The sequence below is a fragment of the Osmia lignaria genome, chromosome 2, assembly GCF_051020975.1.
Source record: "Osmia lignaria lignaria isolate PbOS001 chromosome 2, iyOsmLign1, whole genome shotgun sequence".
NCBI lineage: Eukaryota > Metazoa > Arthropoda > Insecta > Hymenoptera > Megachilidae > Osmia > Osmia lignaria.
This window is the reverse complement of record NC_135033.1, coordinates 6,629,232-6,647,574: the sequence shown is the minus strand read 5'-3', so window position 1 is coordinate 6,647,574 and position 18,343 is coordinate 6,629,232. Positions and strand designations below refer to the sequence as shown.

General features: G+C 43.7%; 1 protein-coding gene, 1 long non-coding RNA gene and 1 other non-coding gene across 3 annotated transcripts in view; 2 read left to right on the top strand and 1 right to left on the bottom strand.

Moving 5' to 3' along the window:
* The first annotated feature begins 81 nt into the window (after positions 1–81).
* LOC117606897 (uncharacterized) overlaps positions 82–18,343 on the top strand; it is a 70,458-nt gene continuing 52,196 nt past the window's right edge. The window contains exons 1-3 of the long non-coding RNA XR_013062356.1: positions 82–417; positions 544–749; positions 1,542–1,664. This is a non-coding gene — a long non-coding RNA (uncharacterized LOC117606897). The remainder of the gene's footprint in view (positions 418–543; positions 750–1,541; positions 1,665–18,343) is intronic.
* LOC117606894 (knirps-related protein) lies at positions 1,658–13,344 on the bottom strand. The gene is made up of 3 exons (XM_034329911.2): positions 12,632–13,344; positions 8,197–8,274; positions 1,658–4,910 (listed from the first exon to the last, which is right to left on the bottom strand). The coding sequence occupies exons 2-3, from the start codon at positions 8,272–8,274 to the stop codon at positions 3,723–3,725; spliced, it is 1,266 nt and encodes a 421-aa protein (XP_034185802.1). The 5' UTR covers positions 12,632–13,344; the 3' UTR covers positions 1,658–3,722.
* Positions 16,656–16,727, top strand: TRNAP-CGG (transfer RNA proline (anticodon CGG)). Its single transcript has one exon. It is a non-coding gene; the product is annotated as a tRNA-Pro (tRNA).

The window sequence follows — 18,343 nt, the reverse complement described above, 5'->3', positions numbered from 1 at the left end:
TTCATTAGAATGACCAAGTGGTAGTCGATTGAAATCGACCGATATTTGCTTGCAATTAAAGACTTTGGCTCTCGACAGGAATCAAAGTATGCCAAACGATGTTTCGTGTTCCGCATAATGGATGTATCTGATATACTATGGAGAACAGGCCGATTCTCAGGAAACTTGTTAAACCGAGTGTTAAATTACTATGTGAATAGATGGCTTCGAAATCTAATCTGTATTACAGTGGCGCGTTCGAAAGTAAACGTGAAATGTGAAAATCCACGGAAAAATGCGAACTACTGAATAGGTATTAGGTTATCAAAGGCACCGATGACACGGATGTATGTTCGATAAATAAAGTCGCACAAATTCTACTTCTAGCCAATTAAAATTGTAATTTTGTTCTAGTACTAATGTGCATAACAATTCGAAGTAAGTACCTATTTTAGTTCTAGGTTATACATAGTATGCAAGTGAATATTGATTTGTCACTTTCTTTTTAATCAATTATATAAAATGTTCGTTTTCCATCATTTTTCAAATGTAATAATTTTTCAGGATTGTAAAGATGCAAAATTATGTTCCTTAAGTGTAGAACATAAATGCTTAAAAAATGATTTTAAATGTTCCCGCTTCGATTGTTCCGGTTTGCACATTCCTGTTTCGCGTTCCACGTGTTCCGGTAGTTTTCGAAAAGCGTGGAAGTGTTAACCAGTGCTCGTCGTTATTAACTATTTATTCGTGAATAGACGCCGTGTTTGCAGGTAAGTTACACAACAAAGATTGAATATTGACCATTTTACCCGGTGCACGTAATATTTGCGCTTGTCGTGCAGAGATATTGCGAAAAGGCCCGTACATTTGCGCATGGCATTTTTTTTCCCGCGTGATGCACATAAGTGCGCTTATTTCGTTCGAAACACACGGTTCACGAAGTTCTAAAAACATCATTGTACCTAAAGCAATTAATATTTGAACGAAAATCTTTAATGTTCGTCGCGCGAATGCTTCGTCAACTGCATATGCATACGGACTCTCGAACCGAAAGAATTTATGCTTGGTGCACGTTGAATATTCATGTTGAAGCGTCGCGAGTTAGAGCGGCCATCTTTCTTCTGTATCCTTAATGCACTACGTATCGCTTGCTCTTAACGTTTTTTCGAATCTCATGTACGTTCGTATTCGTTTATTTCGCATAATCTTGTTAGGATACAGAAACGTTACGAAAAATTATCGCAGCAATGTTTATATCGACAATTTATAACAAAAGTAAAATCTTTATTGATCGGTTATCACCAAAAATCCATTTATACGTTATCGATTGCCGTGAATACATGATATCGAGTATAATAAAATAAAAATTGTTTCTTTAATCATTATTTTAACGAATTTCCAATCGATCGCGTTCTATTAACAATTTTGTTCGTTAATTTAAAAATTCTGTACAATAGCTCGCTCTAGTTTTCACTCGTTAACTAGTTCGACCTGGCAGTGAGTGGCTTACTGTAACTCTAAGGAATTGCTAATTCTACAATTTAATGGTCAATGCTTTGCAGGTTCTTGCTATTATCACCGTGACGAGTGTCGATCGATCAACGTCGCTAAGGAAGGGCTGGACAATCTATATTGATAGAAGTTGACCAGCCTAGATGACAGCACCGACGTAGATGCAGAACTATGTAAGTAGTTTCGAACACATATCTTTCGAACAATTTATATGTATTTACACAATAAAAGGGCCCAGGGATTCGATGGATTTTGTACTTTACTTGTGAAATAGCATGGTTTAAATGTATCATATATTTCTATTTGTAATTCATTTTCTTGACGAAAGATGTCGCATCAATTGATTTACATAATTCTTTAAAATTATAAAATACACCACTCAGATCAATTAGATGTTTATTTAAATATGGTAACCAATTAGACGTTTATTTAAATATGGTAACCAATTAGATTTTTATTTAAATATGGTAACCAATGTTTGAAACGATACGCGTGGTATTCTTTATCTTTATACTTTAATCGTTTAGTAACATCTTTCAATTAATTTGAACACTGTAGTTCATTAGTCTCTATCATCTACTGGCTATATACAAGTAAGTACTTACTGGCCCGGGTCCCGTTTGCAAACCTCGCCTACTTATTATTTACACTTGTGTCCCCGCCTTATATTTGCTAATCGAGATATTTCGCTATTAATCAAGTTACACCGTGCCCGCGTACAAGTAGGCAACTAATTAAATAGAATACGTGTATCAAAGTTGACCACTTCTTATTTGAACGATGATTAAGAAATATTAATAGAATTATAATTTATTTCAAATGGCAGCTATATCGAACGGCTTAAGATTCTTGAGTGATTACTTTGAGAGTCGATACAAAATTATTGTCGAATATCATATTCGTTATTCAAATGAAAAGAGTCCAACTTTGACCTCTGATTGCACGTGTCCGAAATACGCTACCTAAATACGTTCAACGAAATTATCCTTTAGAACGAAATACTGGCCATTTATTGACTACTTCGATGAATCTTCGACAACGTGTATCTAATGCAAAACTTAGGTGTATAAAAATCGTTAACAATGATTTAAGTAACAAGAAACGCGTTCCGCATTACGATCCATGGTAAACGTGAAAGAACATACACGTTTCCATTCGATATTTACAGTCTATGTACATGATGATGGATCCTCTTGTCTCGAACGCTCCACTCGTATTAAATACATGGTATCATTCGTTGTCACGAAATTGTCACGATCACGTCCGCGAAAAGTATTGGGAGGAGGGTGGATCACGTTTTACCGAGCGTAAACCTTCGATCGCGACGCGAGGGCGCGTTTCACCGAAAATTTCGTATATTCGCGGGATCCGTCATGGATTCCAGTAAACACGGTCCGTCGTCGGTCGCGATTCCTCGTATCGAAGGAGATTCCTGGCCGCGAGAGCAAACAGTCGCGGGACAAAAGCAACGAAGAGGCGGCGGCGCGGCGACGGAGGCGTTTACATTGGCAGGCGTCGAACACTTGTAAGATAAAGCGGTTGGCAACGTTCTTACACGTGTACGCCGGTTTGTAACGCACGTTTCGAACACGTGCACCCCGCAGTTTGACGTGTTTATCAAGCGATGCACCACGGTTGCACACCGGCCACGGTTGCTCTCCTCCTGCTTCCGCGAACGTCTCTCCGTCGCACTCTCCCGCATGATTACCGCGCGAGCGAGCGAGCTGCCGCTCGTTAATTAAAGCGGAGGACTCTCGTTAAAGTCGATTGGCTTTTGCGCAACCAGCCATCGATCGGCGACTCGCGATCCGCGCAATGATTACTAGGAATTGAGACGTTAATCCTTCATTCTTCCAAGCAACCGGGCCCACGGATATTTATGCGAGATTAACAGTTCGCGAATCGCGTTTAACGATTCGGCGCGAATGATTTGTCTCCGCGGCGCGGGAACGATCAGGTCGATCCGGTAATTCCTCGCCACCATCTGGAAGGCAATTAAACGTAATTCGAAGAATCTCGCTCGAGCGGTCAACTGACGATCGAGGGGTAAAACGGGAACGTAATTGATTACGACGTCTCGCGTCCCTTTCTCACACGCCGTATTTGGCAACAGGCTAACCACTTTCCACGCTCCAAGCCAGACCGTCCTGTCTTCGCGGTAAATAGACACGGACGCGATTCATCGCGCCTCGAGCGAACTTCAGCTTCACCTACGAACCCAACTGAACCTCCTAGGATTTCGTTGTCAGATCTATGGGTGCTGGTTTCTTCTTGACAGGAGGGCTGTCTCTGTCACTCACGCTCTCCATGTCTATCTCGTCATCCTCGTTCTCCTCGCTCGTAGCAGTCAGAGTAGACTTCATGGACAGGTCTATAGGATTGTCCTGCGGGGGTGGACAATCGGTCTCCGGTTTTGGACTGCAAACTGGAGAACCGTCCTCCGAACGTTGCTTCACAGACCCTACTGGAGAACCCGCGACGCGTGTTCGTTGGCTCTTTAACACAGCGTCAAGGTAGAATCGTTTGTTATAAGTTTCTCCTATCTCCGGATTAGGGGAGGCGCTTCGTCTCGACGGTTGTACGTTATGATTATGCGCGTATGTGTCATTGTTATTATTGTTGTTCTTCCCGCATGGATCCTTGGTGTCGATGCTGATGGTAGTGGTGGTTGTTGTGGCGGTGGTGGCCGCGGTGGTGGTTGCACCGGTGCAATCCTCGATCACTGGCGAATGCCGAAGTAGGTTAGACGAATGGTTAGATACCAACGGATGGGAAGCCCCGTGGGAGGTCGCGTACAAATGATACGGAGAGAACATTGTTAGGCTCGGTGGTGGCAGAAAAGCTGGTGGTATCAGAGACATGCCACCAAGGTGGAAACCAAGTGGTAGGCTCATCATCTCTTTGCTGAGCGCGGACAGTTCAGCCACAGAGGGCTGCAGGTGAGAATGCAACGGTCTGAATCCTGGATGACCCGAGAACGCGGCTCGTCTCTCGGATATCTCTACAGAACTGTCGCTGTTATGCGATTCTGGAGAACTGATACTGGGTGATGTTGAATTTTTGTAGTCATCCAGACCTAGCATCAAAACGTCGTCCTTTCGTTGACCCGCGTGGATGCCGATAGGTGGACTCATAGGTTTTCGTTGCTGTTGCGCTAGTTGCTGACTGGGGAGATTCTGTTGGTAATGGTGTTGCTGTTGTTGTTGTTGCTGCTGTTGTTCTTGAAGTAGACAGTGAATTTTGAACCAGTTCGATCTGCGTCCGTAACGCGAGCCCGATTTCGACATGCCTACCAGCAAGCATTTTCGTAGACGGCAAGCCTTGCAGGCGGTTCGGTTCTTCTTGTTGATGACACACTCGCCTCCGTTCTTGCACTCGGAAATGCTGCTCAGGTTGTTGTATGATCTCCCAAAGAACGACTGAAACAATCAGAAGACAATTTTTTTTTGTTATTCTTCGTATATTTTCTTTTCAAAGCAAACCCCGTTTTGCCTTGATAGAAACTTTATGTGTATGGTTTAGGGAGATTCGTAATAACACTATCTATCAACATGCAAATGCTCATTAAAGTCTTACGGAGACACTCGCGGAGTTCTCCTTGTAAGAGGCGAGTTATGCGAATGCAACGGCATTGTAACCCTCGTAATGAGTACAGTAAAGTCGTTAGGTCATAATAGCGTGCTCCGGTTGTCTCATTCATGTTGTACAGCGGGGAGCCAACCGGTGTAGGCGCGTGCGGCCTACTGTGCTCGTGCTAATTGCCCAAATGGTGCAATTCCATGATTCCGACACCGTTGCCTTTCCGTGTCAGAGTTACAGAGCACCGATCTCCTTTCGTTCTCTATTCTCTTTGTTAACTTAACCCTTTCCTTTCCGCGAACGAAATCGCGAACCGTATTTTACTTATCTTGCGATATTCTATTCATTTATGGAAGAATCAATTTCACATCGTTTTGTAGTTTTATTAAAATAGATTCTAAACTGTTTTCAATATTATCTACTTTTGCTCCGGGTTCCTCGTGCACTAGAGACCGCTCTGATTACGCCTTTAATTATTTGAAAAACACGTGATCGTGAAGCAGGCAACGACGAAGAACCAATGATAGCGGACGTCTTACGAAACGCGTGCAATTTAAGACCTCGTTCTTTATAACATACATCGGAATCGGCCTCGCGTTCGAACCTATGCATTTAAAGTCGCCGAGTATTGCTCCGAAACACCTACGGCTTCCTGTGCAACCCGACAGAAAATTTCGCCCTTCGCGGTAATGATCAGCCTTTAAAGAGACGCGGAACGTACACAGAGACTTTCGCTTTTTTTTTCTGCTCGTACGCACGCTATATTATTAATCGTTTCTGGTTCGTTTGTTCCGAAAACGAGCTCTTCCTGCGGCCCACTGGTCCCGATACGCGCGCATCGCGAGAACCGACACCGTGTTCCACTTGTCTTTGCTGTCCATCAGCCGGCGCATCGTCCTCGGCGTCGTCGTTTCTTGCCGGGACCAAGAGGGAGGATCACGGGGATATAACATATACGCGACGATGTTTCAGGAGCGATGACACAATCGAGAAAATGCTACCGTTATTACCGTTCCTCTCTACCGTCGGTCTACAAGTGCACTTGAATTATGCAAACGTCTCTCCTCCGCCTTTGAAACTTCAAAGCAGCCAACACAATGTTTGCGCTGGCCTTTTCATCGTCAAAACGTTTCAGCGATTGTTACGGTTTCCTTTCGAAAACCGCCCGATAAATAGACCGGCTAATTACGCCACGGTGAACTTTCCTACCGTAAGAAACAGTATCTCTCTGACTCACGCGGCGGAAAAAACGCGAGGAACAACACGGACAAAACTGAAATTCGTTCTCAATGGACGATAATGAAGCATTGTATCGTTTCCACTGCTTTTCTTGCCTAGATGTTAATCGCGAATCGAATATCATTTACAGGTTAGTCGGCGAAAATTGAATTGTGATTTAGCATTAAATAACCGAATTTTCGGGTAAAATCTGAACTATCGTAGCTGAGTTTTTAGGAAATCAGAAATTACACTCCAAGTAACTTTAACCAGTTAAAAAATTTTTTAATTTTCTGCTTTGTAATTTGGTTGCATATAACTACTTTTTGTACTTTGAATCAGAAATAAGCTATTGTAGCTAATTTTGGGGGGAATCAAAGATTATATTCCAAATTACTTCAAGTTTAAAAATTTTGTGATTGCATATAACATTTTTTTTATTTTGTGTGGCTCAAAATTAAAAGATTAAATTTTATTTAAAAACGAAAGAAATAATTTTTGGAGTGACCTAATTACGTATGTAGCTGAAGTTTGAAATCGCGTGCAGGATCGTTTAATCGTGAGACAGATCCAGTGGAAGACATTGTGGCCACGCGAGCACGTGCACGTTTCGTCAATTCGTTCGTATCACGAGGCGGTGCTTCCGGCGCTTCGCACTTGTCTGCCACAATTGTTTCCGCCCTAGTTCACCGTTACGTCAGCTCGACATTGTTTCGTTTCGTTATTTTCGTTTTCAGGCCCACCGTAGCATGTCAGCTCCCCTTCTCCGTCCCCCTATTCTTCCCCACCCATACAGAAACACACTCTGTTCCCCGTGGCATCATTTGCTTTTACGCTCGACTCGTGCGTGAAACACGGAATCCTGTAGTACGAAATTCCAGCGCGTGTTGTGGCTGTTCGATTTTGCGTAAGGTAGATCGATCTTCATCTTTTTGCTTTTAACACTTTGAGTCACGCGTTCTCCATCGGCGGACATTTTGGTACCATTCCTTGAAACACGGCACGTTTCAACGCAATAGATTAAAAGAATTTCTATTTATTACACATGTAATAAACGAGAGTAAAAGGGTCAAGGTAATGATTCATTTATAGAGGGTGTATTATAGATCTTTTTGATATTAAGGTGTATTAGCTAGATTGTTTGAATAAACGATTACTTTAGAAGAAAGATCGCCCTACTTAAAAAGGAATTACGAAAATTGATGTCCTGCTTTTGAGACGCTAATTCTTAAGCATGTAGAAACTGTCGCTTATTACAGTTCTCCTTAACATTAATTCTCACTTCTCTAAAATTGGTACACCTTACTATTTTAAGAGACTCTGACCTATCAATCGGTGTCCCAAGTTTCTTCAATTGATTATTTCCCCGAAATCTGTGAATTACCATAAATGAGAGAAATCGATTGGTCGTCCTATTCCGCGAAAGTCCGCTCTTTAAACTAGAAATGTGGTTCCCCTTGCACAGTGATCGTTCAGTGGTACAAGCAAACGTGGTTTCTGCTACTTTCGGGGGGGCTCCCGGTTGACACGCATGCCTAGTCAAACGTTTAACCTCGGCCACGAAGCGGCTCGTGAAAGCGATCAGCGTTTCTCGGCTTTGCGAAACCACGGAAAAGTCATTCGCCAATAAGATTTAGAAAAAAGGAGACGAAATGTAAAAAATTCAGTAATTCGTTTCTTTGCTTCCAACTGGAGCGCTGCTGAATATTTTTTTCTTTTCCCGATCAATTCGCCGCTCCATTACTTTCGAACATCAAGAGAAAGTACCTTTGAATTGTTATTTAATCCAAAATGCGTGGAAAATTTGTCATAAAATCAAACGATGATGGTTATAAATTTAATAAGTTATTGCAAACGTTAGTTTTGTCCCAAAGAAAATTTCTCGATCATCTTTCGTTGAAGACTCACCTTGCAACCCTCGCAGGTGAATGCACCAAAATGGAAGCCGGCCGCGGGTTCGCCGCACACCTTGCACTGTTGATTCATCTGCAACAGAGATAAAGAAGGTTATTTGAATTGGTCGTCGTTTTGAAGCTGAAAAGATATTTCCTATCTACGTTCGCATCGATAAGACTGGTGGTGGTTCGAGTAGCCGCGATTTCTTTCGACAATTACCGGCTTCCGTTACGGCGAATGGCGAAACCGAGGGGGTAGAAAACCTAATCGATGGTCCGCCGCGGTGATCGCGTAATGTCGCCGCGTGTCTCGACGAAATCACAATGCACAAGCGTTATCGTTCGCCCACGAACGATTGCTCGCGATTGGGAAACCGAGAAGAAGCTCGTTACGCAATTCGCCGGTTTGCGCGAATCGCTGGATCGTGGCAAAGCGGTGCGTGTTACGTTCAACGAGCGGAAAACCCTCGTGCGCTTGCTTTTTCTCTCTCGAATCTCTTCGTCTCCGTCGTTCCCTCTCGCTGCCTCCTTTCGCCTTCTTTGGCCGCTCGTCCAGAAAACAGATTGCGGCCCCGCGGTCTCGTTTTCACACCTCGCCGCCTCTGTTCCTTTACTTTGTCTTCTTCTTCTCCTCCCCATCGGCCGTAAACGTGGCCATTTGCATAACGACCTTTCGTTTCGGAATCACGTAACACCGACAAGATTTTCCGTCGCTCGCGAAACGGCACGAGCCACCATCAGGGTTGTTACCTTTGCGTTTTTTGGCGAGGAGAATTCGGGTTTCAAAAACGAAATATTAGAAATAAATGGTTACAGACGTTATCTTTGGGTTCTGGTTTTGTCAGAAATATCGTTTCGGTGAATTCCGAATAGAAGGCAGAATATGGGACAACAATAGCCGGTGACCCACATACGTAGCCCGAGGGTACACGGTGTCACCCGCGGCGACTTTCATACATGACGGACTGTCGCTAAATGGGAAAGTAAATCTCAGCTAATGGAAGAGACATCGATTGTTTGATCAACGGAGTCTCTCTTTCCTGACCTACACCCCACAGTCGTTGACACTTCTCATTCGCGGACGTTCCCGTACGCCTGGAAACGCTTCGTGCCTACGCATACTTTTAATTCCGCGTTCGATTCTTTTTTCTCCGTTTTCCGTCGCTTCCTGGTCGCCTGCTAACTTTCATCCGCATCGATCCCCCCGTCGACGGGATTTATACACGTCTGAACGATGAATCAATTCTCGAACAATGTTTACGGAGAAACGATCTCGTTTTCTACTAGCAGAAAAAAAGCAATCGAAGTAATCTTTTCACGGGATCGTGTTAACCAACGTTGCTACAGAGTAGGATTTTCGAATCGTGCGGAAAAACTAGCGTATCCGCGAGCGTGAGGCAATCGTCGCGGTTTGCTCGTTGGACCTCGACGATTGCCCTCGCGAAATCGAGCCGGCACACGGAGCCACGATGTCGGAGAAACAGAGAAGGAGATCGCTTGCGTCTCGGTTAATTGAATTTAAATGACGACGTATTCTCGTTAAACACAGCCTGCAGGCTTCGTTGATATTTCAGAAGAGGGGAAGCGAAGTGTGGTTTGTACAGTTTATACTGGGCACGGCTGAACGATGATTGTTCTGTGCTATTAATTACCGATGGGACGACGCTCGCCGGATTCGACGCTCGGGTGCGAGTACGCGTCGAGCAACAAAACGCTCGGCTCCGATGCGCCCGAGGTATTGCAACCTGCACTGATTGCAGGTGTGCATCCGGTGAGCCATTCAGGGGGTGCCTGCATACTCGAACGTTTCACGTCCAATCAACTTGCAACGTTTTAAAAGCGTATACAATATTGTTACGTTCCCGTCTGTCGCAATATGTACTTACACGCATACACAGAGAGCGTACGGTGGTGATACCGAGCGGTTTAGCGGGCTTTAATAGAATACACGACGCGAAAAGAATGATAGATGATTTAATGTTCCCCTAATAAATGACTTTTAATTATGGCCTATCCACGGTCACGACAAAACAAGGTGATTAATTAAGCGTGCCTCGCGTTTACGAGTCGATAGATCTACCGCTTTAGAAGTTATTCCTCACGAAATTGCTGGCCTCCACGTCGCTAATGGTTTCAAAACATCGGCACGATAATTATTTCTGGTGAACCCCGAGATATGGTTCATTCGCGACAGAGAAAGTTGGACAGTTCTTCCGAGAATCCCAACGAGACATTGTCGAAATGAAATTTAGGTTTTCGTTTTCGTATACGAGAAGGGGTAAAACTGATCGTCCTCAAGATCATCAAGGATCGTCACGAGGTCGTAATTATGCTAGTCGAGCCGTGAGAATCGTAACGGCTCGTTACTTTCAGTGCGATCGATTCCGATCATCGCCGACTCTATGGAAAAATACTTTAAAGGTGCAATTGTTGATACGTTCAAAGGGATCGATCAAAGTTCCTTTCCTATCTTAGCAGCTCAACGATCGTGCTCCTTTCTAGAGCTGACCTTCTCGATAAAAACATCTATCGTTCTCTTCTTCCGTCTTAATTAACCCTAGAAAGACGGAGCCTAGTACCTAATCATTTATTTCTTCAGTACCCATCTTGGGAGAAACAACGTACTTTCAATGTTTTTTTGGACTAATGAAGTCGACAAGTATCCTGATTTAATTTCTATAAAGTTAACAGGTGACGATCGGTGATTTTTCTTGAAAGCAGCCCGACCAGACTAATACGAATCGTCAGGAGGATTAATTAAACGGCATCGGTGCTCGAACACACGTGCGATAGGTTTCTTTCGGAATTAGCAGATTTTTGCTTGATTTGCATGCGCGTGAAAGTCGCAGCACGTTGACCGTTTTAGCGGAACTATTTTAAATGACCGACGCCTCGTTACTTTCGTCCGCGTCTACGACGAGCACCAGGCACGACCGTAGAATTTTCCATTTTCTCACGACACCGTGCCATGCCTGGTCAGGAAATGAGTTTAGTTCCGTTTTTCAGTCTACGATCCTGGATTAAGTTTTACGACCATCACCTATACCACTCGCTCTAACAAACTCAGCGTACTTTTCCACCCCGTCGCCATGCTTATGCTCGACGATTTTTAAACTACACCTTTGGGACTAGGAAAGACTGTAAAAAAAAAAGGTCCCGGTTGCTTTTTCGTACCGACTTTACCGTTATTCACCTTTTTATTGGCGAAAAATGGCTCGGGTTTTATTTTCTCGAGCACTAAAGCTAAGCTGAAGCTTTACCGGGTCGGATTGGCAGGGTGGGACATAGGCAGGTCATTTTTTTACTGCTCACTGTCGGCTGTAATTATCGGGGGCAATTTGTAATAAAAAGTAGCGGTCTTTTCTGCGACACTTTTCTTTTCTCTGCTGTCGATAATTTTGTTAGTACGCTATCTACTATCACGTTCGTTTTGTTTACCATACGAATGGTTTAATTTAACATCAGTTTAATTTCTTAATAATAACTCGGTGTCGTCGATGAGGTAGTTAACATTCAACTTACACTTAATATTCCAAAAATAATCGTATTTGAAAATTTTTAATGGACTCATTTTTTAATTTTGAATCCCTTGCATTATAAGATCATGTCCCTTACAGTTGATTTTGAAGCTTCGATTCGTATTTTCACGAATAATTAAAAGTTTTCAAATTGTCATTACGAACCTTGCGTCTCCGAGTGACGCAAGTAATTCAAAGAATCATAATGCAAGGAGTTAATTATTAAGAAATTACCCGACAAGGATCCGCGTTTCGCGTTTTTCCGTCTCATCTTCGCAAAACAACGCGATCTAGTTTGCAGAGAGCGACTTCCGGTCTTTCGAAACGAAACGGCGTTCCGCAACGCGTGCTCCGGCGATCGGCCTTCGCGCGATGCAACGTGGACCGTTTGTTTCCGATGCTATTATTCTATCGCTGTTCGATAACCGGCTCGCTCAGATTCGTATCTAACGATCGCGCAATAGGCTGTTGAAACACCGTAAAATATGCGACATATTCTATAGCGAATTCGTCGAGCGAGTTCCAGGCTAGAAATTTCCATCATAAACACGCTGTCAAGATCTCGGTCGAACTAATGAATAAATAATTAGCGCAATCTTACCGCCTCGAATTTTCGCATTAGTCAGACGCGGTATCGTGGCGGAATCTTGTCGAACCGTGACACTTTTCGGTTCGTGTCACGATCAAAGACAAAGAAATCGTTCGACGGCACGCGCTGAAAATTACGAAACGCACGCGTCCTTCGCTTCTTCTGCTCGACTCGTTAGGTGTGCGCGCGATTCGCTCCACGAAACGAGTGTCCTACAAAATGCGAACGCGATTGCATTAGGTCGCGCGACATTATAAGTTTCAAACGAGCCCGATGATCGCGCGAATGAAATGTGTACACCGAGTCAATCGTTTATCACCGGATGGATATAATCTGCCTACCTTAAATGCGACGAGGTTCAATGCTTCACGAGGATCATCAACGGTGGTCCGTTTCTCAATTTGTACCCCACAGCATCCGACACTCTGTCACCATAACGTTGCGAATAATATATCCGCGACACTGGTCACTCCGATCGTAGCCACCGGATACCGTCGGCTACCTCGAAACTCCTCGATTCAGTTCACTGATAAACACATCGAATCCTTCTCGACACTTCCCACTGTTCCATCAAACGGATGATCACACAGATGTCCAGAAAGGAACCAAGCAAACTGATAACAGTCTCTTTTCTCACTGCTGTCACTTGGTTCGATCGAAGCGAAAACAAGTCCACTTTATCGATGCTCGGAGGAAAAGACTCAACGATCCCGCGCGATCAGGGAATCCCTTTTGGCCAGCCGGATAACGGAAGGAAAAGAACGAGGAGAAGAAGAGGAAGGAAGGAAGAAGAAGAAGAAGAAAAAGAAGATTCTTGACGCGACGATGACCGTTAGGTGAATGACTTTGGAAGGCGAGGGTGTCCACGTCGATTCTTGAATCAGCCCCCACCTCCAATTATTTTCTACGGTCCCACTTGGTTCGCTCGATCGGTCGACCGCTTCGCTCGCTCGCTTAGCTCAGCTTAGCCAGGCTAGGCCTCGCGCGCTCTCGTAAGTATACTTCGAATGGGCCTTATGGGCACACTGTGCGTCGGATCAGCGGAGAAGCGTGCAGGGTCCATCCGCGGCACAGGTGGGCCCGCGGGTCCTGTCGTACCTTTGGTGGGGGGTCCTGCTGGACGACCGGAGGGATCCTCTCGGCCGACGGGGTGGGGGCACAAGGGAGGGGCCTCAACCACTCTACCCCTCTCTATGCCTCTCTTTCTCCTCCTACCCTCTCGTAGCTGGTGGACCCACGACGCACAGGTTTGCGCGACAAAGCTGCTCGCGGTATCGATAACGATCCTGCGGTTTGCCAGGACCTTCTCTCGCTGCACCTTTTTCCCTCCCTTCGTCACTCTGCTCCGGGATCGTTGGTAGGAGTGTCGCGACCCGCCAGGACTCCATTTCTATCTGAACTTTGGCTGTCGAAGCCGACGAGGTTCTATGCGACGATGAGACGTCTTAGAGTTATCGCTGGATTTTTATTCATCCAAAATGAAAACTTGAAATGTAAGCTCTGGTTTTTGAGCTTCTCCTTTATTACTCTCAGTTTTTAGCGATCAGAGCGGATTTTTATAGAATTTTATTTGTTTTAGTCTTACTAAATTGAAAATCTATGAGCTTTCCTTTTCTTCTTCTCAGTTTTCAATTATTTAACGTCTTTGTAGAATTCTGCTTGCTTTGGACACAGTTATTGTCATAGGCATTTACAAAGAACTGCATAAATTTATTGCAACAGTAGTAGATACTATCTTCTTGTAACGATTTCTTGGCAAACATCGATTACTATGAAAGGAGTTATTATTCACAATTATATGGACCTTTGATTAGTTGAATTTATAAGTTATTCAAGTTGCCATGTTTCTCGACATTCTCGAGTAGATGGATTTCTGTTGTACCAAACATTTATGGTGCCTCATGATGACGATTGCTTCAACGATCGGTTATGTAACGCCGTTTCGGACAGAGTCGTTTCGAGGTTGAATCGAAACATATTGTAGAGATTTTTTGCTCTTCGCATCCCGTGGTGTATCATTTTTCTTTATTTATCGAGGATATGCAACATCGAATACGCGTTGTTCGAGCGTAGAGAGGGACTTAAAAAAAGAAATAACAAAAGAGGAAGAAGCGAGGCGAGGAACGATTCTAGTTTCGGCGGAAATGCTGTCATAAAAATCTATCTTTGAAAGCGATTTTTTTCGAACAGGAAAAGAAACGAACTTAATTGCGGCTTAACCTTGCATCTTTATATTGCCCGTGGTAAACTTTTTTTCCTTTCTTTGTTCTTTTCACGAGGTACCTGATTCGTATTACTCATAGAGTTGCTCGGCGCTAAAATTAGTTTAAAGAAATACCCCGTGCGTACTTGTGCAGAGTAACACAATTCTCTCTCCTCGTATCCTTGAGGATCCAACCATGGCAGCTCGTAGATCATAGAGATCTTAATGATCGATAACAGCTTTAGGGTTTGTGTTGGTGATATATGGAAGCGTGTGCGCACATTCCTCTTCGCCTTTCATTTCTTCTAGTACATTTCAGTTTCACGAAACAATGGTGTTCCCCCTCAAGCAATGGAAACGCGTTTCGAAAATTCGAATTTTCACCGAATTATCGATAAGATATCGATCTGTACTATCATCGCTGATCGTTAAGCAATTAAGCAGGGGGTAGCCCGTCGAAAGGATAATTAGAACGACCCCTCGGGTGGATCTTAACGACTAGCACCGATGATACCGTTTCGTTTTACTCGTTACAAAATAATTCTACAAGAAAACGGAAAGAATAGAAAGCATTGTGAATATTGAATTTTTTTCACGACGGAGGTAGGGCAGTTTCTAAAACACTTGTAAAACCGTGTTTTATGGTTTAATCGAGCGTGCCTGCAGAGGGTAAGCAATAGTTCGAGTAGGTAACACAAATCGTCCTTTCGTAGCTCTGCTTTTATTTCCAAGAATATTAGGGGATTTCTAAGAAAACGCGCTGCTTTACCTAGAAACGAAGACACAATATGGTCAGCTAAGCCGAGACAGTGTGGGTCAACCGGTGAACAATAGGTAGACGTTATTATGCCTAGCTCGAGAAAGAAGGAGGGTGTCGTAAAGCGATGATGGTGGTCATGGAATCGTTTAATCGGTCCGTCCCATGGTCTTTTACGGTCGGAGCTTAGTTCTAATTAAAAAAATATGCACGTCGCCCAACAGCGGCACCCTTAAAACGCACCGTTGTAAAAACTGTCTCAAACATTCCTACGTACAATAAAAGCGTTCGTCGCAACGCTTCTACTCTTTACGACGTACCTCTCTGCTAATCTTTACGAGCGCGAACCGTCCGTACGTTAATGGACGACATTGTCCATCGTAGTTGAAGAAATGGAAATAAAAAGTAACCTACTGGGAAATTTCCGCAATTTCTTCCTATTGGGAAAAAAGAAGAAAGCGTATTCTCTGGCTTCGAGCGTGCCACCGACGCGTTTTACCTTGAATAACAATCGTTCGGCCGTTGTATCGCGAACATGGCGATGAATCTTTGCAAGATTTACCTTCGCGCTTTCGTTTCTCCTCCAGGACTTCCGGTAGAGAAGCCTGCACCCTTAACGGAGGGAATTGAGAGGGACGCGTGATTTGTCGCGCCTGTAGGATATTAATTTCCTTGGGATGATTATACCGATAGAAATTGTTACAATTTTTAAAATATTTACAACATTCGATTGTGGTTTCCGGTTATAGCAAAAATAATTACTTAATACGTCTCGATATTTAAATTTTATGCAGTAAGCTCCGAGACAATTTTCTATGCACCGATATCAAGGTGAAAGGGTTCAGAACAAAGGTGATTGTCATTGCCACGATATAAAGCAACGTTCCTGCAACTTTGTTGCGAGATAGTAATCGAAAGGAAGGATCTCAAAGCTGCGACAGGCACATGCTTAATCAGGAATGCAACGATTGTACCATAGGTGGCGCCACGTGCATCAACTCCGAGAAACTCGCGTTCCCGGCCCCCATTCAAACGAGCTAATTAACGCTTTTTCTTTTCAACCGTAGCCCGAACGGCTCTCTTCCCAGGGCCGACGCGGAATTCTCGACGCTGCGGCAAGAAACGACACGTCGATACGTTTAGAGCTAATCAATTAGGGAAACGAGCGATAGGAATGCGCGTTGGCTGTGTTTTTGCGAACCGCAGGATGCGATCAGGTTTTCCCGCCTTTGAATCGGTCAATTATCCTAGCGATATCTATGCCGGGGATCAACGAAATTTGTCTGTTTAATTGGTCAATCTTTTTTACATTGTTCGAGCGCGAATAAGATGTTGCGATCGTTGATTACAATTAATGATATTGATTCAAGGATATTAAGGTAGTTGAGAAAAAGTTGGGCAAGTCGGCTCGTTGGTCTAGGGGTATGATTCTCGCTTCGGGTGCGAGAGGTCCCGGGTTCAAATCCCGGACGAGCCCGCGGAGAAAGAGAATTAATTCTCTCTCCTTTTTAACTTTTACTTTTTACCACTTTCACGGGCTGCGATTCGAAACGGTGGCGAACCTGCGTAATTCGTGTGCCATCATCCTGTCCCACACGTAACACGAGATACTCAATTTGCGTTACATCTACGCAATCTTTTTTTTACGTCAACTGTTGAATCCTTGATGATGAAGTTTGGTGTAAATTTTATATCGAGTGGGAATTAGTTAAAATTGAATTGTAATTGTAAGGACAGTGGAAAATTGAAAATTTTTAGTCTCCCAATGAATCCTCCATAATTTTATTAATAGACGAAACTGATCAATTGAGAATCGATCAATGATGACGCTACTTCTGAAATCATCGAAATCTGTCGTTCAAGTTCAGTCGAATCGCGTGTCAGATGACCGCGAGATGATCAACGTCTGATGTCCTAGTGCGTACGAGTTGCGACAATCCTTTCTCCGGGCATAGTGACGGAAATAAACGTACAACAGCGTCCCCGAAACACGTTTTATTGCCTTCGAAGGATTTTTACGAAGGCCGGCTCGTTATGGATGTCGATTCGAACCGTTGGTCGAACATCGGGAACGATAAAATCGCTGGGTCGACGTTTTATGGAAAGGCGAGCATTAACGACTGAATAAAAGTCCATTTTTCTGCGACAAACATATCCGACGTGAGATAAGGGAGCAAAGATGCGATACTCAGTGGATTCGCAATGTTTCGTAACTTATTTATATCTGGCGTTGTAAGCGATGACCACTTAAGTTTTCATCTTGCAGATACGCTTGTTTTTTAGTTTATTCATTTTGGGAATACGATCAAGGCACGTGTCTTTTGGGAATGTTGTTGTAGATTTGCAACCTTTTAATCAGGGACATATATCGGGGCAATGACTAGGAACACCTGTTTTTATTATCTATGCTTTGTTTTATTTGCTGTTGGAACCCTCGGGTAGGTACCATCAAAGGCTTAGATTTGATCCTCTCAAACCTTCTTAAATTCATACCTTCTCTATTCACAGCTAGGTTGCAACGTATACACCTCATTCTGCATATTTCATTTTAATAAAAAAATGAAAATTATAAAGACTACCACCTGTATACTAAGAAAAGACGCAGGGTAGGTTAAAATCCTACCATGTCCTGCATATTACTCTTCTAAACCATTTTGGTTAGGGTTTAGCATTGGCGCAAGAATAGTTCACTCCAACTCTTCCCTCGTATCGCCTTTCATAGCTTGTAAACAATCTGATTACACCTGGCTACGATGCCTTTTTCCTTTGTTTACAATGGAGCAGCCTCAAAGCCGTCACCTGTTCAGTCCGTACAATCGTAGCTAATTCGGGGCAGCAAAGTTTCGACACTTGACAGACAGACGCGCGAGACCAAAGAGAAAAACGTGTGTGTCGGCCGTTACACAACGATCTGGCCAGACGCGCGACGTAGAAGGAGGCATCCTTGTTTCTAAAAGTGAATGTTTGGCCAAAAATGTACGAACAATCGGGGCCATCACAACGTAGCGCGTCAACGGGTACCATAATACCGAGCAGCAGGACTCTTTTGGATCGTGGGTTCTTTCATCGATGAGCAAAAGAGCATGTCCGTTA